Genomic DNA, 26864 nt, shown 5'->3' on the forward strand with positions numbered 1-26864 from the left:
AAAATGACGCTAGAGAGCTCTAGGAGGAAGAGGAAAGGAACAACCAGAAAAGTATATGGCCAGTGTGGTTTATGGGTCTGGGGCACAGAAGACCAGGAACAACTATACGTAAAACTTGGTAATACTCGAAATTTGTTTTCTACTCAATCTTTTTTTTTAAAAATGTAACTTGGTTCTCCCTTACCTCATCCTTAGCTGTGAGAAGCAATGCCCTCCAATCTCTCAGCTGCTGGGAAGACAGCTCTCAGCCAGGCCTTCACCTGCCACTGTCAGTATGCCCCTGTGAGATGTTCACCCCCTGTCACCCTACACTCACCACCTTCCCAACACAGTGTGCCCACAGTCTAAAGCCCATATTGGCTCTAGATCCCTGAATGCCTGTCATCATAAAAAATCCAAAACTTCTAGGTCAGTCCTCATTTCTTACTGATTTGGAACTACAGATCTCCTGGTTTTGAACAAGTTTCCCATTCTTCTCCAACTATCTACACTCTTCCACTCTGCTCTGTGGAACTATCATCACCATGAACCCTATTATCTAGGGAGATCTTAAAATTTATTGCTGTGATGAGAATGATTTTGAAAGTGAAAGGGAATTAGAGATTCTAGGACCAATTCTAACATGTGGTACTGGGGGCAGTCCCACACCAATAATTCTCAGACACCAGCCAGGTATCCTACACTTCAATTCTGACATTATCTATAGGAGATAGTGTCAGATTTCACAGGTTAAGGGTTCAGAAGATAAATGCAAGTTCAGGTTGTTACCTGTGCTGCTTACTGACTGGCTATAGATTGGAGATTCCAATGACCTTCTCCTTGGGTTCAATTAATTTGCTAGAGTGGTTCACAGACCTCAGAGAAACAGTTTACTTGCTAAATTCTTATAAAAGGATATGACTCAGAAACAGAAAAATGGAAGAGATGTATAGGTAAAAGTATGGGGAAAGGCATGGAGCTTCCATGCTCTCTTAGAGTGTGCTGCTCTCCTCACCCCTGCATGTGTATATCAACTTGGAAGCTGTCAGGTTGGGGTTTTATGGAGGCTCCATTACACAGGCATGAATGATTAAATCATTGGCCATCCATGATGGAACTCTCCATGCCTTTCCCCTCCCAGGAGCTGGGGGGTAAGTCTAAAAGTTCCAATCCTCCAATCACATGGTTGGTTTCCCTGCCAAGCAGCTTTATTCTTAGATTCAGTCCAAAAGTACCTCATTCACATAATAAAAGACACCTTCATAACTCTCCTCATTTAGAAAATTCCAAGGATTTTAGGAGCTCTGTACCAGAAACAGGAGGAAGACCAAATAAATATTTTTTATAAATCACAATATCACAGGGATTCTATTAATAATGGTGGGGCACCTGGAAATTGAGACTTCCCAACAAGGCTTATGGTCACTCTGCATATAATATGCTTCTCTTCTATGGATGCCAATTACTTGTCTTAAGTGCTGGCTATTTTTTTCTCTTCTACAACTTTCTTACCACAGGGGCTGGATAAAGAGTAGTTGTCCTCATTTACCCTTGAACTACTTCTAGACCCTTGTCTCTATAAAGTCTTCTAGCTTTGAAGGCCAGGCTATCAGACTATATTTATAACCTGCTACTCATTCTTACTGCCGTCATCTGCTGACTCTGTCACTCCTCCAACATCGCTTGAAGATTTTATCATTTGGCCCTCTGTCACTGTCTCAAATACTAGTTCTATGGTTATTTTTGGTGATTTGATTATTCACATAGACATTCCATTCCAGTACTGGGTTTCTCAGTCTCTTGGCTTTCTCTTTTCCAAAGACTGTGTCTTTTCTCCTACCTCAGCCACCCACTCCCATGTCATATTCCCAATACCAACACTCTCTATACCATCTCAATTTCAAATGTGTCATTACAGAACCAACTTCATATTATTTGCAATCCAGTTCTGCCCTTCTGGTTCATGACTCCAATTCTTTAGTTCCATCCAGACCTACAGTTCATTGTTCATGCCACTCTCAATCTCCTTAGGTCATCACTTTCCTCTTATACAGCTCAGGTTTCATTGTCCCAGGGGTCTTTAGCTATATTTCTTCCCTAGATACACACTCATCCTTGGTGATATCATTGAGTCTTATGACTTTAAATACAAAGTCTATGCTAATAATTACTGAATGTTTATCTCCATCTAGAACTCTTTCCTGAATACTCAAATCATATATGCATCAGCTTTCTTGGCATCTCTGCCTGGATAAATAGTAAGCATTTTATATTACTATCATGCCAAAGGCAAATTTTCATTTGGCTTCTCAAATCTGCTTTTCCTATAGTTTTTTCAATCTTTCAAAATAAATAAATAAATAAATAAATAAATAAATAAATAGGCAACTTACTATAACTTGCTTTAAAAAACTTATATTTTGGATGTTAATAACTTTTAGTGCTCATACTAGACTTTACGGGGCTTTGCTTTTCATAATTATTTTTTGAAAAGAATTTTTAATAACTATTTAAAAGCAATTGATTTTTTATTGATCTATTTTCCAGATTTATGCATGATTTGATTATAAACTCTATCTCATGTAAATGTGCATTTTTATGACCATGGTGGGTTAGTTTGTGGAGTTTCTTCCCTCAGTGAGGGTCTGCATTCTAGAGCTTCCAATACTAAGCATTTCTCTCCGTATGTTTACTTATTCTAGTCTCTTATGAAAGAAATGACAACTTAAAAAAATGACAGCTTCATTCTTCCAACTACTTAAGCCAAAGACACTAGATTCATCTTTAACTTTTCTTTTTCATACCCCATATGCAAAATATTAGAATATTTTGTTAGAGCTACCTTCAAAAGAGGTTCAAATTCAATTACTTCTCACCAATTGCACCATATAACCGCTCTGGTCCACCCACTATTGTGTCTCACATGGATTATAGCAGTGGCCTCCTCGCTGGTCTCCCTGCTTCCAGTCTTGGCTTTCATTTCAATCCTCCAGTCTTCCAGCTAGGATTAGAGCTGGCCCTGAAGCCCAGTGGCTTGGGTGGAGCCTTGATGCACATCTGAACTTTGCCAGCTCCCTTTTCCACATACTGTTCTGGGACTTAAGTAGATGAGCGATGTTGAAAATTGATCTTTCTGGTTGAATACTGCTGCTGCCACCACCACCTATTTTCCTGTTGCCATAGTATCCTTCAGAGTCCTCCCCCTCCCCACATTTAACTACATAGTCTGAAGAATTATTTACTTAACATTGGGGTTCTCTAGCTAGAGCAGAAGTTATAATCCTACCAATTCAGCTTTTCTTTTCTTCCCTCGTAGTCTTTATTGCTGAAGTTCTGGAATAATTTGTTCCTCATCATCTGAATTATAATAGTTTATCAGGAAATAAATAGTGCCTTCTTAATAACCAGAGACTTCTCTATTTCAGTGCTATACACAGATACATCATTCCTAGTCAGATCCTTACCTGTGACTTAGAATTTTTCTATCTATTCTCAGAAATTACCTGCCTCATGTCCCACTTCCTCCTAAAATAATCTGATAGATCAAATCTCCATCAATGTGCTAATGCTAATAGTTTAAAGTTATAATATTCTAAGATGTATTTGGGTTTTAACAGAGACTGATTTTCAATGGTGTAATTTCAGAATTGCTGAGTCATTATATTGGCCTCCTAACTGATTTCCAGTTTCTACATCGACACCTTCTGTTTTTCTCAATACAATTTACCGAAATATTAATTAGATCATGTTATTCTGTTCAAAACCTCCTACGTTTCATGTATTACACAGAGTAAAAGCCCGCTTAATATGTTCTGCACAGTATATGTTCTCAGACTTTAGTTTAGCATGCTTACGAATCTTGTTAGAACGAAATTCACATTCAGAAGAACTGAGATGAGACCTATGAGTTCGCATTCCAACAAGTGATGTTGATGCAGGTAGCTCCCGGGACTATGCTGTAATAGAATTCTATATGATTTGCCTTCTCCCTACCACCTGGGCCTCTACCTCTCTGACTTTGTTACTCTTCTGATATTATCCCTTATTCCTGAAGCTACACTGGCCTCTCTCATAGTTAGACTATCCAGACATGCCCCCACCTAGGACCTTTTCATTGGCTGACCTCTCTGTCTGGAAATACTTCAACTTCACCAAGATCTCTCTCTTTCTCTCCCTCTCCCTCACTCCCTCTCTTCCCCACCTGCTTCAAGTCTTTATTCCAGGGTCACTTTTTTAGTGAAGACTTCCCTTGTCATCTGATTTAATAAAACAGATCATCTTCTCCATGTCCCTGTCTCCTTCTCCTACTCTATTTTTCTCCTTAACACTTATCAGTACTGAAATGTAACATATTTTATTTATCTTATTTATTGTATGTTTTCTTCACTAAACTCCATGAAGGCATTTTGTTTTCATTTATATTCACGCCAGTGACTAAAATAGTGGCTGACTCATAGTGGGTGCTCAATAAATAATTGTTTAATACATGCATTAAAAATTCAGTAATACTTTTCAAACCCCACTTTTTCTACTTATGCAAAACATCCTGGGAAGAAGAAAGCAAAAGCAAGTTTGTTTTAGTTTAATTAGGCTAGTTTGATTTAGGTGCATGTCTCCCAATAATAACAGATCAGAACTCATTTACTTAATCCTCACTTATATAGGTTTTTTCAGTAAGAGCGGAATAAAGATGTTGGAAAGAATCTGGATCTACCTTCAAATAAGAGAAACTTAATGAGACTAGTAACACAATTAAGAACAAACAGAACCTGAGACATTAATTGGATATATAAAGTTATAATCAGATTGTGAGGATTGCTTTTCACAATGAGGCAGGCTTTCCTGGAAGACAGTTACTGTATACTGTATATAAATTCCTGGCCAAGATACTGTAGAAGTTTGGTCTTCTGTGGAATATTGACCTCTGAGGTCCCTTCAGCCTGCACAAATTAGAAGTCAATGACAGAGGACAGGACACTGCTGTGTGAGATGTGCAATGCTAGTTGCTTGAGGAAGAATCCACAACCTCGTTTTATGTGTTCTTAATTTCATGAGCTCCCAGTGAGCTTTAGCAGTGAAAAAGTTATTGTTGGTTGGTTGGTTTTATTTTAATAGAAGCTGGGCAAGACCTTGCAAACTACACCAAAATGCATTTTATTATTACTACCGCTTCTCTGTCTAGTCAATTATCACTTGTCTGTGATTTTGGTTGAAAGAAATATATATTAAAGCAAATTTCACTTTGATGTTTTCCATTATGAATTCCAAAGGACATTCTTTAATACCTCTCTATAAATTAGAAAACTGAATAAATGTGGTGCAATAAATACTAATAAATAATGTGAGATTTGATTTGCCATTTTTTAAACTCATAAGTCCTCTTTATTAGCAGACTATCAGGGAACAGAAATCGTTCTCTACTTCTTTTATTGCATTATCTTTTTTATTATGTTACAATTTTAAGTTAACCGTAAGACTATTAAATAATAATGTTTTGTAGTTGCAAAATTTATATTCATTCTCAAGAAAACAAATTTATTTTTAATAGTAGACAATTTGAAAAAAATCTATTTAGTATATTTATTGTGGGCTTGAATTCATTCATATCCTATGAGTAACTAGTAAACCATGAAATGCCTACTCTCCCTTCTCCTTCAGACAACATATAGATCCATTCTCCCAAACTAGAAACACTTTGGGATCCATACCCGGGCCCTGGGAAATGGGGACTAATATAATAAGAGTGAAACAGTTGGAGGCCATTGCTAATATTTCAAGGACATTCACTTCCTTAAAAGCAATGTTTGGAAAAAGGTTTATGTCAGCATCATCAGTTTTTTAAATAATGATGTCAATATAGTGACTGCAAAAATTACTAGGCTAACTCTAGGGGACCACAGCAATAGCAGTAGCAGACAAATAACATCATTTGAAAAGGCACAGAATAACGCTAAAATCTGTGGCAGAATAACATTTATAGTCATCAAAACATTCTCCAACATAGTATTATTGAGTTTGCTTTTGGACAAGGAACTCAGACATGGGATCCAAATTATTCTGTGTGGAAGGTTACAGAGAAAAAGTGTATATCACCATTGCTGCTGTTAGTGACATCCATTCATGCATTCACTCGCTCATTCATTCATTTGTTCATCCAATAATTTTTATTAACTATCAACCATTGTGATTTCTACTAGGCTAGCCACTGGAACAATCTTAAGCAAAAACCATGCAGTTCTCTCAAGGAGATTGATGAGGCCTGAGAAAGAAAGTGTTACTTTTGTGTACATGTTTATAAACCACAGGCCAGAATAAAAATCAGCTTCCTGCTTTCAACAACAAAGACTGCTTCCTAAGCAACCCCCCTTTTTTTTGTAAAATAACTTCTTAAGTGATAGCTATATAAAAACAAGATCTAAATAGTTTAACTGTTGGAAAAAGAAACAGTCATTGGTAGGAATTTTGTTGACAAGATTAACTTTTACTCACAGATAGCTTCACATAATCATAAGTAAAGATAAGGTTTTCATCTAAAAACAAGTGCAGAAAAGAAAATACTCTTAGGTGTTTGAAAGGATTGAATAACCTGAATGATATTTGGAATAGGATTTGTAAAAACATCTTCAGTCTCCATGTGTATAAGTCTCTGAGCCTGTTCTGAGCAAAATACCAGCTCCTGTTTTCTAGCTTTGGAATTCACTGGAAACAGATCCGATTGATCAGGGATTTTCAACATTTTTCATCTCATGGCACACAGAAGCTAATTACTAAAATTCTGTGGCACACCAAAAAATACATTTTCCCCCATCTAACAAAAAATAAGGTATGGTTCTAATTCATTCACCCTGGTTACCTATTGTTGTGTTGGCTATTGTCCATTTTTTTTTAATTTATTTTATTTTTTTTTAACAATCTAAGGGAAATAAGGTCAGTGTCCCTGACTAAATAGTCAGGTACTGCATGTTTTAAAAAAATCTTGCAGCATACTGGTTGAAAATCGCTGCTTTAGACACACATACTACAGAGGTTTTGAATTCCCTCTACTGGTACACTGTCACTTCAAACTCTTCTTTAAATCAACAGAAGCTATAATGCAACTGAAAACTCATGTCAAAGTTAAAATAACTTAAAAAAAGAAGTCAATCCTAACTTACCAATTCTAATATGAGAGACAAAAGGGTAGACTATGAATGAAGAACTATAGCCAGTACCTTTTGAATGCCTGCTTGGGACTCCAGAACATTATTCTCTGATCCATTGCTTCGGTTGATCATCCGCCACATTTGGGAATACATGCTGTCCCTCTCAAAAGGATTCATTCCCTTCATACGCACGTGCTCATACACTGCAGAGTCCAGGACCGTGCCGTAAGGAATGTCTGTCTGCTTGGAAAGGTCCTGGAGAGACCTTAATTATTAGGGGAGAAGAGAGACACAAGAAAGAGTACTGAATATTTTCAAGTGGAAATAAAGTTAAAGGAAGCAAAGAGCAATATATGTGAATACAGATGCTAAATTGCTCTTCTTAGTTTGTTGTTTCTTAATATTAAAATAAAATATATAAGGAGAATTGCTGTTAGAATGTAAGGCACTATACAAATCATGAAAAGACAAAATTACTTCTGAAAGAAAGTTGAAGATTTCTAGTGGTAAAGCAATGTTGTTTTTTTTTTGTGTGAACCTGCACAACAAAATAATAAAATCTAGCAATCCTATCAAAGCAAAGAAATATGAAATTAGATTGCTAGATAATCATTGCATATAGATTGCATATAATCATTGAGTGTTTTTTTTTTAAATCAATATATTTTAAAGCCTTAAGCCTATGTTCTTTTAGGTGACAAGGGTTAAATAATTTTTATAAAATAACTAGTGGCTCGGTGCATGAATTTGTGCACGTTGAAAGGAAAGTAATTAGAAGAAGTATTTTAATATTGCCATTTGCCCTTTCTCTTATAATAGAAGTGTCAACCAAATTCATGATTGACAATAACAGATCAAAACACACATGTGCAATTGGCGCCAGCGAGAACTTTATATATATAGGTAAACTTGCTTAATTAGACCTGCTTTCTGATTTAGATAAACTTTTTCCAGCCCAGTGAAGCAACCCAACTTCTCTTTCAGGTAATTGTCAGCAACACAGCAGTAAATATCAACATGAAGCAGATTATTATTGTAGATCATGCAGGGAGAACAAAGGGTAAAATATTTAACTGTAGCAGTGTTTGACTATATTCTGAGCAGTGAGTACACCTGAAATCATTTTCAAGGTCCACCATTTTTTACTTCTTTTCAGTAGGGTCAAGTTTCTAAGCTTTCTAAATCTCTGTTTTCTGGCTAATGAAAAAAAAAAAAAAAAAGGATTTCACTGAGTCTCCTATCTACTTAGTCCAGGACTTCTGTGAGGATAAAATGAGATGAGGCATGGGAAAACACTTCACAGATGTTTGCTTAAAGTGTAAAATGTTTCCACCTGGCTATAAAGCAAGTCGTGTTCCTGGGCTGAGAAATCCTAAGGAGGCTAGTTGCTAGGAAGAGGAAGCTGGGTATTGCTACATGACATCATTACCGGGTGCCCACAGTTACCGTTTCCAGGCTTGGTTGGGCTGGACTGTGGGCCGAATTTTGCACCATGAGGTCTTGGCAGTGTAAGCTGCGATTTGGTGGGCTGTTGCTCTGGGGTGGTGGCAGGGTCTGTGTCCCACTTGGGAGAAGCTGAGTGTTGCTTTGTGGGTGCCAGGTCTGTGGTGCCATTTCTCTGTAAATGGCCAGTGCGTATCAAGGCAGCTCCTGTGTTGAGCATCTGCCCCCTGGTGGTCAGTGCACATCATAGTGACTGAGGGATGGTCCGACACTTAGCATATTAGCTTTTTATATATATAGATTACATTGTGCACAAACAACATGTTTTAAGGTCAAATGTATACTTAAAAATTAGTTTCTTTGATAGTCATTACTTACTAAATGGCTACTGTATACATCCCCAAACAATTGACATACATTATACTCACACCAATGCCTTATGTTCAGAACTATTTTACCCATTTTACAGATGAGGAAACTTAAGTTGTGAGAATAAAGGACTTGCTCAAAGTGGCATATTTCAGTGAAAGATAGAGATAGGATTCAAATGTAGACTTGACTGGTGCCAAAGGCCATAGCATTTCTACTTCAAGATTCTGATTCTTATTTCTATATTTATTTTGCTATATTATTGGTTTTAAGTGTGTGTGTGATAGAGAGAAAGAGAGACACATACAAACAGAGGCTTCTATTTATATTCAAATAGAACAAAGTCCATGCTTCTGAAAAGCTAAGTATGTTCTTAGCTTTCCTTTTTACAGAACATGCACAATGCTCCAGGATTTTCAAATCAGATGGTATCTACTTTCCGGAGTTATCTCTAAATTGATGATCAATTTCCTCACATTTGAGTTTCACACTCTATACTTTCTTAGAGAACCAATTACCATGCTTCTGGAATTCACTGAATGTGTATAGGTGCCCTAGGTGCCCAACTCTAATGACTGCCATTTAAGAAAGAACATGTGTCTTTGGCACACTGCTCAAAATTAGATACTGGCATGTTTCAGGCTCACTAACTTCTGACAATGGGAGCACTATACCACATTTTGAACAAGGAAAAATACCCGCAGCTCTCCAACCATGAGCCATGAATCTCTTGTTATGTATACCTCTGACCTTTGGGTCTGTTTCTAGATGGAGTTTGCTAATGATTTCCTAGGGGTCTTTGCAACCAACAACAACCAGCATTGGGCAAGGGTATTGGGAATACTCTTGCAGGTCACCAGTTTCCATCATGTGCAAAATTGTATTGCAAGCAATCAATTATGTGCTGTGTTTGTTAGAGTATTTATACCAATTTCTAATAGGGACATCTAGCAAAATTTAATTTGCATTTTACTGTGTGGTGTGTTTTTTTATGTTGTTGCTGTATATCCTTTACTCTATGAAACTACTATGATAATTCCTTTTGGTTCCACACTGTTGCTGCATAAAACAGTGCATGTAAAAACTGCTTTTGAAGGGACTAATTTTCTAAAATAATCTATAACTATTGATATTATTATCCAATTTATAAAAAATAAAATAACAGTATAAATGAACAATTGAAGGCAAAAGCAGAAATATAAGTGAGCTACATGTAGCTAGTGTACAACTCTCTCTCTCCCCATCCTTTCTCTCTCTAAAATCAATAAATAAAATTAAACACACACACACACACACACACACACACACACACACTCTATGACTGGCCACTAGCTGCTTAGTGGTTTCAGCAATCACTCTTGATTATAACTCTCAGGCTTCAATTTGATCATGCTGAGATCTTAGTCTAGGGGTGAAAATTTTTTATGCTGGTGTTTAAATATATAACTGGTTTGCCCAAGTAGTCATAATCTATATATAGAAAAGGCTAAGTGACCATCCAACCATCTGACCGGCTGGTAGGTATGATGCACACTGACCACCAGGGGGGAAGTTGCTCAGCGCAGGAGCTGCCGAGCTGTGGTGACTTGGCAGCAGTGCTTCTCAGGTGACACACCTGGAACTAGAGAGGAAGGAGCCCGATTCCAGGGTGCATCACCTGAGAACCACCCTCTTGCAATCCAGAACCCCTCAGGGGATGTCAGAGAGGTGGTTTTGGCCAGATCCCCACAGGCTAGGCTGAGGGACCCCACGTGCTGGAGGGACCCTGCTCACTCTCCAGATGCCCTTTGAGCCATGGTGCCACCCCAGGTGTGGCCGGCCTGTCGGGAGGGACAGTGGGAGTTTGGCTCCAGGGTGTGTCCAGCCCATCTTGCCCAGTCCCACCCCTCTGGCCACCTTCTAATTAATTACCTTTCAATGTGCACGAATCAGTGCACTGGGGCACTAGTTGTTCAATAAATTAACACTCCTATTAGCTTTCCATGAAAAAACTTGAAATCAAATGTTGGGATTTTTAATACAATCAGTGTTTCTTAATAACATAGCATCACCTTAAATACTAGTTTTACAACTTCAGTGTATAATACTCTTATAATACAAAGAGTTTAGTTGGTAAAACTGCTTTGTACACAATAAATTTTTAAAGGAATATCTTAATATGTTGCCTATGCAAAGAGCTTGATTCCAAAGAAGGAAGTTTATTTTCCAATTTGGAATAGCAGGGCATTTTGTAACTTAGAACAAAGGCATGTTCCCTCTAGCTTCATTTCTGATATCAAGTCAGCTTGCAAATTTGCCTTGAGATATACTTGCAATAAAAATTATAGGTTGTCTGATTCAGTGTCATTTCATTATAGTTCACCAAGATAGCAACAAAGGTGACAAATATAAAATGAAGCAAAATGAAGTGAGCTCAAATAGCTTATTACAGAAAGAAAAGACTGTTTTAGGAGCCCAACGCGAGAGTGCCTATTTTAAGTGGTCATTTTGCATTTTCATGCTAATAAGATTTTAGAACAAGATCAGCAGAAATGTTACGGCCTTATGACCCTGAAAGAAATCTAGTGGGTTATTCTAGGGGTTGTGATCCTCAGAAATTATATCTGAAGGTCAACATCTGAGTATATATCATTTAGACATGCCAAGGCATTGTTTTAAAATGCAAAACAATTCTAAGATGATTAATAAGAACCTAACATATAAATTAATTTATCATAGTAAATTCTGACATTTCCTTTTAAACAACTGGCAATGTTTACCCAGCCATAGAAGAAATGGGGGAATCTAGAGCATTCTAGAAAAGAGTTAACTGTGGAAATACTCACACTAGACAATTCCATTTCTCCACCTAACCACACAAATCCAAAATACAGTCACATAAAACTCAGTGAACTATATTATTCTTTGCATCTATTGAATCTGAACACCCCTCTCCGAAACCTACATTCCCAGTCATGCACATAGAGCAAAAAATGGGTGTTTCTGGCTATACATGGTGAAGGATAAAAGAAAGCAAATGCTTTGCCACTCTAATCAGTTTCATTTTCTCATTTTACTGAAATTCTTCTTTTATTACTCTTAGTGGTGTCCTATATGACTAGCAGCCTGTGTACTAAGCAATACTGAGAGTTGATAGGTAGGTGACATTTGTGTGAACACTACATATAATGAGACACTGTGTAAGTCAGGGCACTTCTGTGAAAGTAAATTTTAGGAATTTGAGTGGATCTAAGCTGGTTACAAACTCTTTCCATAATAAACTCTTTCTACTTAAAACCTGTTAAGCATTGAAAATTATGACAGTCTGATATTAGATATACCTGATATCTACAGGTTTGACACTGGTGCATTTACAATTTTTTTTTCTTTTTCTTTCTCTTCATTTCATTTTTAAACTGAACTTGTTAGTTCAGTTTGTAGAGAAAGACAAATACTATATGATTTCACTCATGTGTGGAATTTAGTGACATTGAATACATTTTAAAGTTAAGAAGGTCTATTATTTGTGAGCTGTGTGATCTTAAGTATCCCTGTTAACCTTCCTTTCCTCATCAATAAATGGAGAGAATAACAGTATCCTCCTCAGGGAGTGATCATGAGAAGACCTGTCGCATCAGTATTTGATGAAATTACCTACCTGTGTGTGTGTGTGTGTGTGTGTGTGTGTGTTTTTAAAACCTTTATTGTTGAAAGTATTACATAGGTCCTCCCCTCCCCCTCAGGCCCTCACCACCCCATTGTCTGTGTTCACAGTTTATGCATATATGCATACAATTCACTGGTTGATTTCTTCCTCCCACCCTCTCCAGCCCTCCCTCTGAAGTTCAACAGTCTGTTCATGCTTTCATGACTCTGGGTCTATTTTTGATCATCAGTGTATTTGGTTCATTAGATTCCACATATGAGTGAGATCATGTGATACTGGTCTTTCTCTGACTGGCTTATTTTACTCAGCATAATGCTCTCCAGGTCCATCCCATCTTGCCTGGTGCCCAGTGCTGTTCATTAGTTGCATGCTGGCATGAGTTCTTTCTTTTTTATTGCTGTGCAGTATTCCACTGTGTAAATGTGCCATAGTTTTTTCATCCTTTCATCTGCTGATGAGCACTAGGCTGCTTCCAAGTCTTAGCTATTGTAAATTGTGCTGTTATGTAAATAGGGGTGAATATATTCTTTCTGATGAGTGTTTCAGGTTTCTTAGGATGCATTCCTAGAAGTGAGATGACTGGGTCAAATGGAAGTTCCATTTTTCATTTTTTTGAGGAAACTCTGTTTTCCACAGTGGCTGCACCAGTCTGCATTCCCACCAGCAGTGCACCAGGGTTTGCTTTTCCCCACAACCTCGCCAACATTTGTCATTGATTGATTTGTTGATGATAGCCAGTCTGGCAGGTGTGTGGTGATATCTCATTGTCATTTTTACTTGCATCTTTCAGGTGATTAGTGATTTTGAACATTTTTTTTTTCATATGTCTCTTGGCCTTCTGTATATCCCCTTTGGAGCAGTATCTATTTAGGTCCTTTGTCCATTTTTTAAATTGGATTGTTTGTCTTCCTTTTGTTAAGTTGTATGAGTTCCCTATATATATTTATTTAGAGATTAACCCCTTATCGGATGTATTATTGGCAAATATGTTCTCCCATGTAGTGGGCTCTCTTATTATTTTGATGATGGTTTCTTTTGCTGTGCAGAAGCTTTTTCTTATGATGTGGTCCCATTTACTTATTTTCTCCTTAGTTTCCATTGGTTACCTATTGTTTTTATATGAAGATTACTATTATAGCAAATCCTCTCCTTATAATGCCCTATGTAATGATTTCTCATGTGTGTGTTTGTGGATAACCCCTTATAAAAATTGTTGAAGAGGTGATTCATGAATTGAAGTAAACTTAATTTCTCATTTCCTTTCCAAGCACAAGATGGTATAGATACGTGATACTAAATGGCCATAACTTTCTTCATAGCACTCTTTGGGACATTTATATGACTTTGAGTTAATGAAATTTATGTTATAATTAATGAGTTGATAAAAATACATTTCTAAAATTTTCAGCTAGTTAAAAATCCAATGCATATCCCCTCTTCAGTGAACTTTCACTCATGCTTTTACCTAGTTTCCTTTAACAAGAGAATAAATCTTACCAATATAAACTTTAAAATAACTTTCATAAACCTCTTCCTCCCTCCCTCCCTCTCTCCTTCCCTCCTACCTTCTCTCCCTCCAACTTGGTTCAGAATTTTCCCCTCACACTCTCTCCCCAGTTTCCTACTCTGGATGCATATTTCAGTATCTGCCAAAGGGCAGATATTGTTGTAGCTCCAGAGCCCTTTAACAACCACATAAAAAGCCTGCCTGGTGCCCAGTGCTGTTCATTAGTTGCAGCAGCTAAGAGCTGTCATAGGTACAGTACAAAGGAGGTTTTACAGCATAAAAGAGTGCTCCACAATTTAAAACTTAAAAGAACAGCTAATATGATGGCAGAATGAGAATTAGTGTTACTGAGACCCAAGAAGCATGCAAAAGTGTTGGAAAATGAGGTGGTCGGGTAAGGTAGGCCAGACACTGAGAGGGACTGCCCAGTGGGACTGCCCAGTGGCAACTGCTTATTTTCTAAAAACATGGGTTTTGAAAATGTAAAGATTTGTGTTTCAATCTCTGGACAAATTATTTAAATGTCTTCAAACTGCAATTTCTTGAAGTGAAAGAGGGAAAAATAATCTTTTAATAAGGTATCTGGATGTCTGAAGTAGATATTAAAGGTAAGTCACTTAGCTTAGTACTTAGCTCTCTGTAAGTGCTCAATGACAGGTAGCTGCATTTATTAAATTTATTATTATTGCTATTACTTTATTCTTATTGTTTTATTACTATCATTACTATTACTTTGTTCTCTATGGTTTCTGGAATGGCCATCTCCTTATTTTCCCACAAATTAGATTCATTCTCAGAGAACCTCTCTTCCTCACTGATGAACTTTCTAATGCTCCCACCCCATCTAATCTCTCATCAAGTTCTGCACATGCTACCATGTTGCAAATCTGTCACTACCTTTACTTTTCCATTGCCAATACCTTCATAATTTCTACCTAGAAAATTATTTCAAAGCCTTTTCTCCATCTCTATTCTCACCCGCCCCTAATCCATCCTCCCTGAACCACAGCTAAAATGCTCTTTCTGATATGCAAATCTGATCCTGTCCCTGACGTATTGAAATATTTCCTCTATACCACACTGCCCTTAGAGAATAGTTCAAACTCCTTAGCATTCAAAATCCTCTAAAATTTTGGCCTAATATATTTTTTTTCCTTTCTCAGAAACAACCCTTTGCCTCATTCGTATTCACATTATAGGACAAACAGACTATTTAATCATCCCTTGCTTTTTTGCAGCAACATGTCTTGGTAGGTGTTTTCTCAGCATAAGAAGTTTCCTTAACTACTTGGTGAATTCTTCCCCTTCAAGGTCAAACTCCACTGCCTCCTCAGTGTTCTTCTAATGCTTAGAATGTGTTCACATTTCAGCACTGTGTTTGAACTTTTACTTCCTTGTCTACCTAACTGGGATATATGTTGCTGATTCTCATAATTATTATTCATCTTAGCCCAGAATCTGGATAAAATAGTCAACGACCAATGAGGTTCATTTGTTTTGGCTACTCTCCTTTATTAGAAATATACTGTCATTTTGGAAAGCTTGTGTTCCCATTATGCTAGTATTGCATAAAAATGGGACTTTACTGTATATTATCAGACATTTTGTGGATGACTAATCATGGCCAGGATTATTGCACAGTTAATTTAAAAAAACACATTTTTTTTTAAAAGGGAGTTTTGGAAATTTTTTATGTAACAAATAAGTTGTATAGCTTTATCAGACTTCCGGTGAAAACATTTCACTTCTTATGTAAAATAAATAAATTAAGAGGAAAGACAAAAACAACCAACCAAACAAATAGGACTAAAACAGAATATTGGAAAAGCTGAAGTTATAGTCTGTGATTCTAGTAGACAAAGTGAAATGCCTATTCCTGTAAGGAATACTCATCTAAGCTGTGTGGAAACTACAGACTAGTGGCTGGTTGATGAGTGATTTCTGGCTGAAGTATTAGAAGGTAGAGGGTGAAGAAAATTGTTCATCTAACTCTGCTAACTGAAGTGATTAAAAAAATACAAAAGAAATCATGGTTTTAGTAGCTAAGGAAGAAATAAACACCAGAACAAGGAAATAATAGTCACCTTTGATAATATTGAGTATTATTACAGAAAATCAAATTTTATGATTTTTTCTTTCAAGGGTTGATGTATTTAAATAAAGAGGAGGAAGGAGAATATGTATGCTCTACTTATAAAACAACAAAATAAGTACCATTTTCCCATTTACAGCAAGGCCAATGGCCCTTGTCCTTTGGAAAACCTCATTCTTCATCTTAGTAGCTTGATCTCCTGTGAAGTTTCCCTAAACTCTGCAGATAAAAATTTGTAAAGGAGGTCTAATGAAATATAAGGGAATCAAGGGTAATGATGGGATAAACAGGACTCTAACTCTGAGTTCGTTCTCAGTGAAAATGGACGATAGTTATTCACCACCTCTAGCACAATATTTCTTTATGTAATAAGACACGTCTTTGTCACTTTCATCCTTTAGCCTTCTCCTTGTTGAGTTAAACACTAAATTCCTTCAGGGCTCACTCACGGGATCTATTGCTCACTGTATTACATTGTTATTAACTAAGCCATATTTTTTCTCTTCTATATCAATTTTTGCTTAATTTATGGACCTTATAAGTAGGTCATGGTAGTCTTATAAAAGACCTGAATATATTTTACACTGCTAGGTGACTTGGTCATGTTCTTTTTAAACACCAATGCTACATTCCAAGTTTATAACTGACAGATGACTCATTCTAAAACTGCCTTCGTCCTCAATTTTTGACCTTTCATACATACACATACACATACAGATAGTTTGGGGTTTTTTTGCATCTCTGAGTGAAATGTCACATATTTGTCCCTATTAAACTTCATCTCACTTCTAATTACCTTGTTTTATTTGTCAACGTCCTTATGAATTCTTACAGTGTCGTTCTAGTCAATAATCGCCCCTACTCAATATAAAGTAATCTGCATATTTAATAACCTCACTCCCTATTCCATACTTCTAATCAACACTGAAAATGTTAATTAGAATCAGGGCAAGCACAGACTTATGGGAAAAAACACTTTATTCAATATGCCCTCGAAGGCTGACATCGAACCATTGATCGTTACCTCACATTTGGCCCACTAACGAGCTGTGATACAATAATACATAATAATTACCACATGAAACAATGACCCAAATAAATGCAGTTGGATTCAAGTGAGGAGTCAATAGTAATTTGTAAATTTTCTCTGCATGATCTTTTAAGGAGATTAAAGCATTAATCATATTACCAGATGATTTTTAGTGGAAAGAAATGACTAAAGAGAAAGAAGTTACCAGGAATAACAGTAGGACTAATTCAGTAGCCCATTCAAAGGCTCAGTGAAACATTACTCTCAAAGTAAGGTGGCAGGTCATTGTTTCAGGGAAGCTCCTAATGAATTTAACTAAAAACAAAAACCCCGGCTCTTCATAATACAGAGCAGGGGACCAAGGTTCTGTTGATAACTTAGTTTCCCAAATACAAAGACAGTTTCCTTCTTCCCAGTGCAGTAGGTCTGCAGATTTCTCAAAAAAGGATTTTTAAAGTAATCGTTCAGATAAATTATCCTCTATTCCTAAATAGGTAGGATATCTCATTTTTTGAGGGCTTTCTACTAAAAGTAGTTCAAACTGCATGTCCTGAAACCCAGAGTCAGGTCTTAGGAACTGCCACTCAGATTCTACATGTCCAAACTGTTTTGCAAATGTGGCCCCTGCCCCTCTTTCATCAGCAAGTCTTGAGAGTTCTGCAGCATCGCTCTCAGAAAATGACAATCTTAACGTGAGAAAGCAGCCCAGCCAGCTGGCTTCAGGTGACCTGGGGCATCTGGTGATTTCCAACCTTGCCCTAGGTCAGTGATGGCGAACCTTTTGAGCTCGGCGTGTCAGCATTTTGAAAAACCCTAACTTAACTCTGGTGCCGTGTCACATATAGAAATTTTTTGATATTTGCAACCAGAGTAAAACAAAGACTTCTATTTTTGATATTTATTTTATATATTTAAATGCCCTTTAACAAAGAAAAATCAACCAAAAACATGAGTTTCGAGTGTCATCTCTGACACGCGTGTCATAGGTTCTCCATCACTGCCCTAGGTGAAAAGATTAGGACTTGGGAAATAGTAGGGGGTTGTGTAGAGAGTGCAGATGTATAGGAGTAGAGGAGAAATCCATTAAACACAAATAGACTATCTTTAGGTGAGCTTGTGGAGGAACTACGAGGATCAGAAAACTGATGGGGTCAAGCAGATACTTAGGGGATGGTCGAGGTCAGCACCTTAAGATTGCTGGCATGAAGGAGAGGGCAGGAAGGCAAGGTGGGACTAGAAAAACATAAAGGGGGGAAAAAGATAAAAAGATACAGCAACACAAGAGTTTTCTTTTAGATCTGCCTTTCAACGTAGGATTTCTTTTATTAAGGTATCTATGCAAATATATTTTTATCCATTATCTCAGATCTTGTTTTTTTTTATTTTCATAGTTTTTAAATTGATATCTTTGCTTATTAAAAATCTTTTAGGTCTATAGAAATTGCAAGTAATTAACAAGGCCTATTGAATAAAATAATGGTATCCATAGTGCTCTGCAAATAACTACTAGATTTTAAAAAAGCATTTTAAAGTTCCAGACTGTTTAAACAGATTTTTTAACAGTAATCAGGATGGTTATATGGCTCCCAGTTGAAAGAGACTTGAGTTTAGATCATCTAGATTACTGTTGTGGTTTTTTTCTTAAGAGTAGTTTTAGGAGAAGCAAGATGGCGGTGATATAGGCAGACGCGTCCCAGGTCTTGTCCCGGAGCAAACGGAGTAAGCAGCTGAAACTAATAACACCCACCCCGAATTGGCAAATTTACTCAGCTGGTGAGACGGTTTGCAGCCGGGAAGGGCAGACCTCCCCTGGAAAGGTTAAAAACCAGGAATCTGGGCAGGAAAGTTTGCCAGACCTGAGCCCAGAGGGTCAGAGGGAGACCGCATGGCAGACAGCCACGTCTCTTGGGACAGACACAGACCCTGACCGGGGAAAGGAGTTCCGCGGGTTTGCTGGCGCCAGGAGATTTGAGATTTGGATTTTGTGATTGCGGAGAACTGAGACTAAAGGGGGCATCCTGAGGAACTGACCAGACCATGCAGCGCCCATAAGAGAGGAGCGTTTCCCAGATCATGCAGTGCTGGTAAGAGAGGAGCGTTTCCCAGACCGGTAAGAGAGGAGCGTTTCTGCGGCCGGCCGGCGTTTGTCTGTTTCTTTGTTTTCACTGAACCCTGCTCATAGGACAGTTCGGATACAGACACTCACCTGTGCTGAAGAGAGGGTGAAGGTGCAGACGAGGGGAATCTGGGGAGAGGCTGAGGAAAGAGGGGGAGCCGGAGGAGGTGGCAGCGAATTGAGTGCTGAGACACCCCTGGGCCCAGGACTGGGGCAGCCATTCCTCCAGAGGGTGGAATTCCTCCCCCCAGCCCCCCCAGGCAAGGAGCACAGCCACACCCAGATTCCACCCTGTATGAGATAAAGGATTAAAACAAGCTGATTAGTCCCTGGGAGTTACCAGGGTCTGGCCTATAGAGGGATTTTCAGTCCCACCAACAACACAGAGCAGGGTAAGGATTAAAAAAGGATAGAGAAGCTGTATAGCCTCAGAGGCCAACCCAAAAACACTGCCACCCAGAGGCTGAGCCACAAACTGACTCTTAGGGGAATACAAATTAAGGCAGACTGGATCACAAATACGGCCTGCTTTAAAATCAGGACTGTGATTTACAACACGGAGGAACAGTGTAATGCAGGGAAATTCAACACTCTCCTAAATACCTGGCAGGACTAAGGCGAACCAGGCTGAAGAGTAGAAGAACCGAAAGACCATCACTACTGCAAATTTTTTCTTTTTTCAATTTTTTCACCTTTTTACTAAGAAACCAATTTTTTTTTCTCTTTTTCTTCTTTTTCCATCACCTGATTTTGCCCTTTCAATTACCACATTTTTATTTTTAACCGGTATTATTACTGCTACCATTTTACCATTTTTTAAAGTGCCATTTTATTTTCTCTTTATTTTCTTTTGGGATTAGTGTTCTCCATTCTATTTTCATCATTCCTTTAGCATTAATTTTCCCTATCTCAATTTCACCTCTTTGCTAAAACCCTCTTCCTTACTTTTCCCCTTTTGGTGTCCTGTTTCTCTTACCCTATTCCTGCTCCAGACTTTCCCAATTCCTTCTTTTTACCCCCTGTCTAATTCCACCCTAATTATATATCCTATTTCCAATCTACTGCTCTAAATCCTTATACACCTATTCTTTATCCTTCTTCACTTTCCAAACATTTTTTTTTTTATTTTTTTTTCTCTTATCTTTCTATTGTTTTCTTGATTGTTGAATATATTGGGCTTTTTTTTTTTATTTTTTTGTTTTGTTTTGTGTTTTTTCTTCTTTTTTAGGACTGGTTGTGAGGTTGTTTTTCTTTTTCTTTTTCTTTTTATTTTTTTTTTCTGCTGGTTTTTCCCTTCCCTCCCCCACCCCACCCCGGTTATTTTTGTGCTTCTGTTTTCCCTTACCCCTCTGGATATTATTGGTGGTTTGTAGTCTGCATTCATCTCCAGGGATCTGTTGCTGGAATTTGTTGAGATTAGTGGCAGTTCTATTGGAGTTTGCTCCTCATACAAATAGTCTCTTCCCCGCTTCTACTTCATTCTCTTTTTTCACTCTCTTTTTTCCCCCCCTCTTTTTTCCCAATTCTATTTTTGCACTCCTTTTTTGTTTGTTTTTTTCTTATTTTTCTTTTCTGTTCTCTCTTTTATCTTCTTCTCTTCTTTCTCCCTTATCCCCTAATTCTCTTAATTCGGGTGGTCACCTTCATTTGGGGTTATTAATATTGTGAATATACTTGTGTTCAGTGCCTGGTACATTGTGCCTTGCTCTGTTGTATTTTGTGCCTTTAAATCAACGCAGCAGATCCAAGCAACAGCAGCCCCCTGATCACCGCAGCCTCCTGATCACCACAGCCTCCTGATCACCACACCCTCTGTCTGTGGAACAGCAGCTGTACGTGAAGCCTCCCCCCACCAGCCAGAAGAGCCAACACAGCTGTGAACAACACCCACCAGAGGAGCTGCTGCCAACTGGAAAGCAGCTGCTACCGCAACCGTCTGAGCAGCAACCACAACCCAAGGAGCCCCTGCCACCCAGGGAGCAGCCACTGAACATCTCAACATCTACATATGTCAGCGAGATCAAACATGGGTAGGCAAAGAAACCCCCAAAGGAAAGAAAAGGAGGACTCGCCAGAAAAGCAGCTAAGTGAGACAGAGATATGCAACATGACGGAAAAAGAATTCAGAATAAGGTTCCTAGAGTACATGCACCAGATGTTCAAGAAGCAAGAAGAAACAGATGAAAAACTCAACTACTTATGCAAGAAGCTAGAAGAAACAGATGAAAAAATCAACAACTTAAGTAAGTCCCAAGAAGAAATGAAGAGCGACATAGCTTCAATAAAAAACTCCATTGAAAGTATCAACAGTAGACTGGGAGAAGCGGAGGACCGAATTAGTGAATTAGAAGACAAGGAAGCAAAACACACTCAAACTGTACGGCAAATGGAGAAAAAAATTAAAAGACAGGAGGAGAGCCTAAGGGAGCTTTGGGACAACATGAAACGAAACAACATACGAATAATAGGGGTGCCAGAACAACAGAAAGATGAACATGGATTAGAAAATCTATTTGAAGAAATAATATCAGAAAACTTCCCTGAGGTGGGGAAGAAAAAAGTCACACAAGCCCAGAGAGTCCCAAACAAGGTGAACCTGAAAAGACCCACACCAAGACACATCATAATTACCATGGCAAATGTTCAGGATAAAGAGAGAATCTTACAGGCTGCAAGAGAGAGACGAAAAGTAACATACAAGGGATCTCCCATTAGATTATCAAATGATTTCTCAACAGAAACACATCAGGCCAGAAAAGAATGGACGGAAATCTACAAAGTGATGCAAAGCAAAGGACTGAATCCAAGAATACTCTATCCAGCAAGGCTATCATTCAAAATTGAAGGGGAAATAAGAAGCTTCGCAGACAAAAAAGGGCTAAGGGAGTTTATCACCACCAAGCCAGCCATGCAAGAAATGCTAAAGGGACTGGTGTAAAAAAGAAGAAATATCAAGCTCAGAAAGAAAACAGCCACACACACACACACAAAAAGAAATGGCTACAAACAAGTACCTTTCAATAATAACTTTAAATGTAAATGGACTAAATGCTCCAAATAAAAGACATCGAGTGGCTGAATGGATAAAAAAACATGACCCATACATCTGCTGTCTACAAGAGACCCACCTCATTAGAAGGGACTCACACAGACTGAAAGTGAAGGGATGGAAAAATATGTTTCACGCAAATGGAAAGGAAAAGAAAGCTGGGGTAGCAATACTTATATCTGACAAAATACATCTCAAAGTGAAGGCCATAACCAGAGATAAGGAAGGCCCCTTCATAATACTAAAGGGATCAATACAACAAGAAGATATAACCCTGGTAAACATATATGCACCCAATGCAGGAGCACCCACATACATAAGAAAACTTCTGGAAGATATCAGGGGAGATATCGACAATAACACAATCATAGTAGGGGACTTTAATACACCACTGACATCACTGGATAAATCCACTAGACAAAAACTCAGCAAAGAAACAGCAATCCTAAATGACTCACTAGATCAGATGGACTTAATTGACATCTTCAGAACACTTCACCCCACAGCTGCAGAATATACATTCCTCTCAGGTGCTCATGGGACATATTCAAAAATAGACCACATATTGGGTCACAAGCAAAGTCTCCACAAATTCAAGAAGATTGAAATCATAAAAAGCTTCTTCGCAGACCACGATGGCATAATGTTAGAAATAAACTACAATAAAAACAACCCCAAATACTCAAACACTTGGAAGCTGAATAGCATGTTATTAAATATTGATTGGGTTACCGATGACATCAAAGAAGAAATTAAAAGCATCCTGGACAATAATGACAATGAAAACACAACAATCCAAAACCTCTGGGACACAATGAAAGCAGTCCTGAGAGGGAAGTTTATAGCTCTACAGGCCTATCTCAAAAAACAAGAAAAAATGGTAGTTAATCATCTAACTCTACAACTCAAAGAATTAGAAAGAGAGCAACAAGAAAACCCCAGAGTGAGCAGAAGGAAGGAGATAATAAAGATTAGAGCAGAAATCAATGAAATAGAGACCAAAAAAACAATACAGAAAATCAATGAAACCAAGAGCTGGTTCTTTGAAAGGATAAACAAGATTGACAAACCCCTAGCCAGGCTCACCAAGAAGCAAAGAGAGAGGTCCCAAATAAACCAAATCAGAAATGATAGAGGCGAAATAACAACAGACCCCACAGAAATACAAATGATTGTTAAACAATACTACGGGCAACTCTACTCCAACAAACTAGACAACCTGGAGGAAATGGACAAATTCCTAGAAAAATACAACATTCCAAAACTCAATCAGGAAGAATCTAAAAACCTCAATAGGCCAATAACTATGGAAGAAATTGAAGCAGTCATCAGAAAGCTTCCAGCAAACAAAAGCCCAGGGCCAGACGGCTTCACAGGGGAGTTCTACCAAACATTCAAGGAAGAACTAAAACCTACCCTCCTCAGACTACTACAAAAAATTCAAGAGGAAGGAACACTTCCAAGCTCATTCTATGAAGCCAGCATCACCCTAATACCAAAACCAGGTAAAGACATCACAATGAAAGAGAATTACAGGCCAATATCCCTCATGAACATAGATGCCAAAATCCTCAACAAAATCTTAGCAAATTGGATCCAGCAGTACATCAGAAGGATCATACACCATGACCAAGTAGGATTTATCCTAGAGATGCAAGGATGGTACAACATCCGTAAATCAATAAATGTGATACATCACATAAACAAATTGAAAGAAAAAAACCACATGGTCATATCAATTGATGCAGAAAAAGCATTCGACAAAATCCAACACCCATTTTTGATAAAAACTCTCAGAAAGGTGGGAATAGAAGGATCATACCTCAACATAATAAAAGCCATATATGACAGGCCCACAGCCAACATCATACTCAATGGACAAAAACTAACACCATTTCCCCTAAGAACAGGAACAAGACAGGGATGCCCACTCTCACCACTCCTGTTCAACATAGTACTGGAAGTATTAGCCATTGCAATTAGGCAAGAAGAAGAAATAAAAGGCATCCAAATTGGAAAAGAGGAAGTAAAACTGTCCTTATTTGCAGATGACATGATATTATACATACAAAACCCTAGAGACTCCATCAAAAAACTACTAGACTTAATACATGAATTTGGCAATGTAGCAGGATACAAAATTAACCCCAAGAAATCTGAGGCATTTCTATACACCAATAGTGAACTTTCAGAAAGGGAGATCAGAAAAACAATCCCATTTACCATCGCACCAAAAAAATTAAGATACCTAGGAATAAACTTAACTAAAGAGGTTAAAGACCTCTACTCAGAAAACTACAGGACGTTGAAAAAAGAGATAGAGGAAGACATAAACAGATGGAAGTACATACCATGTTCTTGGATTGGTAGAATCAACATCATTAAAATGTCCATACTACCCAAAGCAATCTATAAATTCAACGCACTTCCCATTAAAATACCAATGGCCTTCTTCAAAGATCTAGAACGAACTCTCCAAAAATTCATCTGGAATAAAAAAAGACCCCGAATAGCTGCAACGATCCTGAGAAAGAACAAAGTAGGTGGGATCTCAATGCCAGATATCAAGCTGTATTACAAAGCCACTGTTCTCAAAACTGCCTGGTACTGGCACAAGAACAGACATATAGATCAGTGGAATAGAATAGAGAGTCCAGAAATTAGCCCGAACCAATATGCTCAATTAATTTTTGACAAGGGAGGCATGAACATACAATGGAGCCAAGATAGTCTCTTCAATAAATGGTGTTGGGAAAATTGGACAGACATATGCAAGAAAATGAAACTAGACCACCAACTTACACCATACACAAGAATAAACTCAAAATGGATAAAGGACTTAAATGTACGACAGGAAACCATAAAAATTCTAGAAGAATACAAAGGCAACAAAATCTCAGACTTATGCCAAAACAATTTCTTCACTGATACAGCTCCTAGGGCAGTTGAAACTAAAGAGAAAATGAACAAATGGGACTACATCAAAATAAAAAGCTTCTGCACAGCAAAAGAAACCATCAACAAAACAACAAGAAAACCCACCTCGTGGGAAAACATATTTGCCAACGTCATATCTGATAAGAGCTTAATCTCCAAAATTTATAGGGAACTCATACAACTTAACAAAAAGAAGATAAACAATCCAATCAAAAAATGGGCAAAGGATCTAAATAGACACCTTTCAAAAGAGGACATTCAGAAAGCCAAGAGACATATGAAAACATGCTCAAAGTCACTAATCATCCGAGAGATGCAAATCAAAAAACAATGAGGTACCATCTCACACCTGTCAGAATGGCCATCATCAACAAATCAACAAATGACAAGTGCTGGAGAGGATGTGGAGAAAAAGGAACACTTGTGCACTGCTGGTGGGAATGCAGACTGGTGCAGCCACTATGGAAGGCAGTATGGAGGTTCCTCAAAAAATTGGAAATGGAACTCCCATTTGACCCTGTGATCCCACTTCTAGGAATATATCCCAAGAAACCAGAAACACCAATCAGAAAGGATATATGCACCCAGATGTTCATAGCAGCACAATTCACCATAGCTAAGATCTGGAAACAGCCTAAGTGCCCATCAGTAGATGAATGGATTAGAAAATGGTGGTACATCTACACGATGGAATACTATGCTGCTGTTAAAAAGAAGGAACTCTTACCATTTGCAACAGCATGGATGGAACTGGAGAGCATTATGCTAAGTGAAACAAGCCAGTCAATGAAGGAAAAATACCACATGATCTCACTCTTTCATGGATAATTAAGACCATTACAAACTTTTGAACAATAATAAATACAGTGGTAGAGCTGCCTCAAACCGATTGTCGGACTTCAGTGGTAAGGCCAGGGAGGGTTGGGTGACAGGAGGGAGGGGAGTAAGAGATCAACCGAAGGACTTGTATGCATCCATATAACCATAACTAATGGACATAAGACACTGGGGGGTAAGGGAGGGCAGGGGCTTGTCAAGGGTGGGGGGAAAAAAGGACACTTATGTAATACCCTTTGTAATACTTTTAGCGAAAAATAAAAAAATAAAAATTAAAAAAAAAAAAGAGTAGTTTTAGGTTCACAGCAAAAATGAGAGGAAGGTTCAGAGGTTTCCCATGTATCCCCTGTCCTCACACATACACAGGTTCCCCCATTATCAAGTCCTCCCCTATCATAGCACATTAGTTACAACTGATGAACTGCACTGACATACTACGATCACCCCAAATCCATGGATTACATTAGGATTCATTCTCTGTGTTACACATTCTACAGATTTGGACAAATACAGAATGCCATGTACCCATCATTATAGTATCATACAGAGTATTTTCACTGCCCTAAAATGCTCTGTGTTCCACCTGTTCATCCCCTCCACCACCGATCTCTTTGCTATCTCCATAGTTTTGCCTCTAATTCTTTTGTTATAAATGAAAAATTCTGACTGTATCTCAGACCTTGTTTAACAAAATACCTCATCTGTGTAGTTGATATA

The 26864-nt window shown here is 38.0% G+C and overlaps 1 protein-coding gene across 3 annotated transcripts in view; it reads right to left on the reverse strand.

The window, feature by feature from the left end:
• Window positions 1-26864, reverse strand: part of GRID2 (glutamate ionotropic receptor delta type subunit 2) — a 1396175-nt gene that overhangs the window by 268129 nt on the left and 1101182 nt on the right. For all 3 annotated transcript variants that reach the window (XM_070392701.1, XM_070392704.1, XM_070392700.1), the window contains exon 13: window positions 7191-7386. In XM_070392701.1, the coding sequence (XP_070248802.1) occupies window positions 7191-7386 (196 nt within the window). The remainder of the gene's footprint in view (window positions 1-7190; window positions 7387-26864) is intronic.

This window comes from Myotis yumanensis, unplaced genomic scaffold (genome assembly GCF_028538775.1).
Source record: "Myotis yumanensis isolate MYYU_CA2020_CCGP unplaced genomic scaffold, mMyoYum1.0.hap1 SCAF_1, whole genome shotgun sequence".
Taxonomy (NCBI): Eukaryota; Metazoa; Chordata; class Mammalia; order Chiroptera; family Vespertilionidae; genus Myotis; species Myotis yumanensis.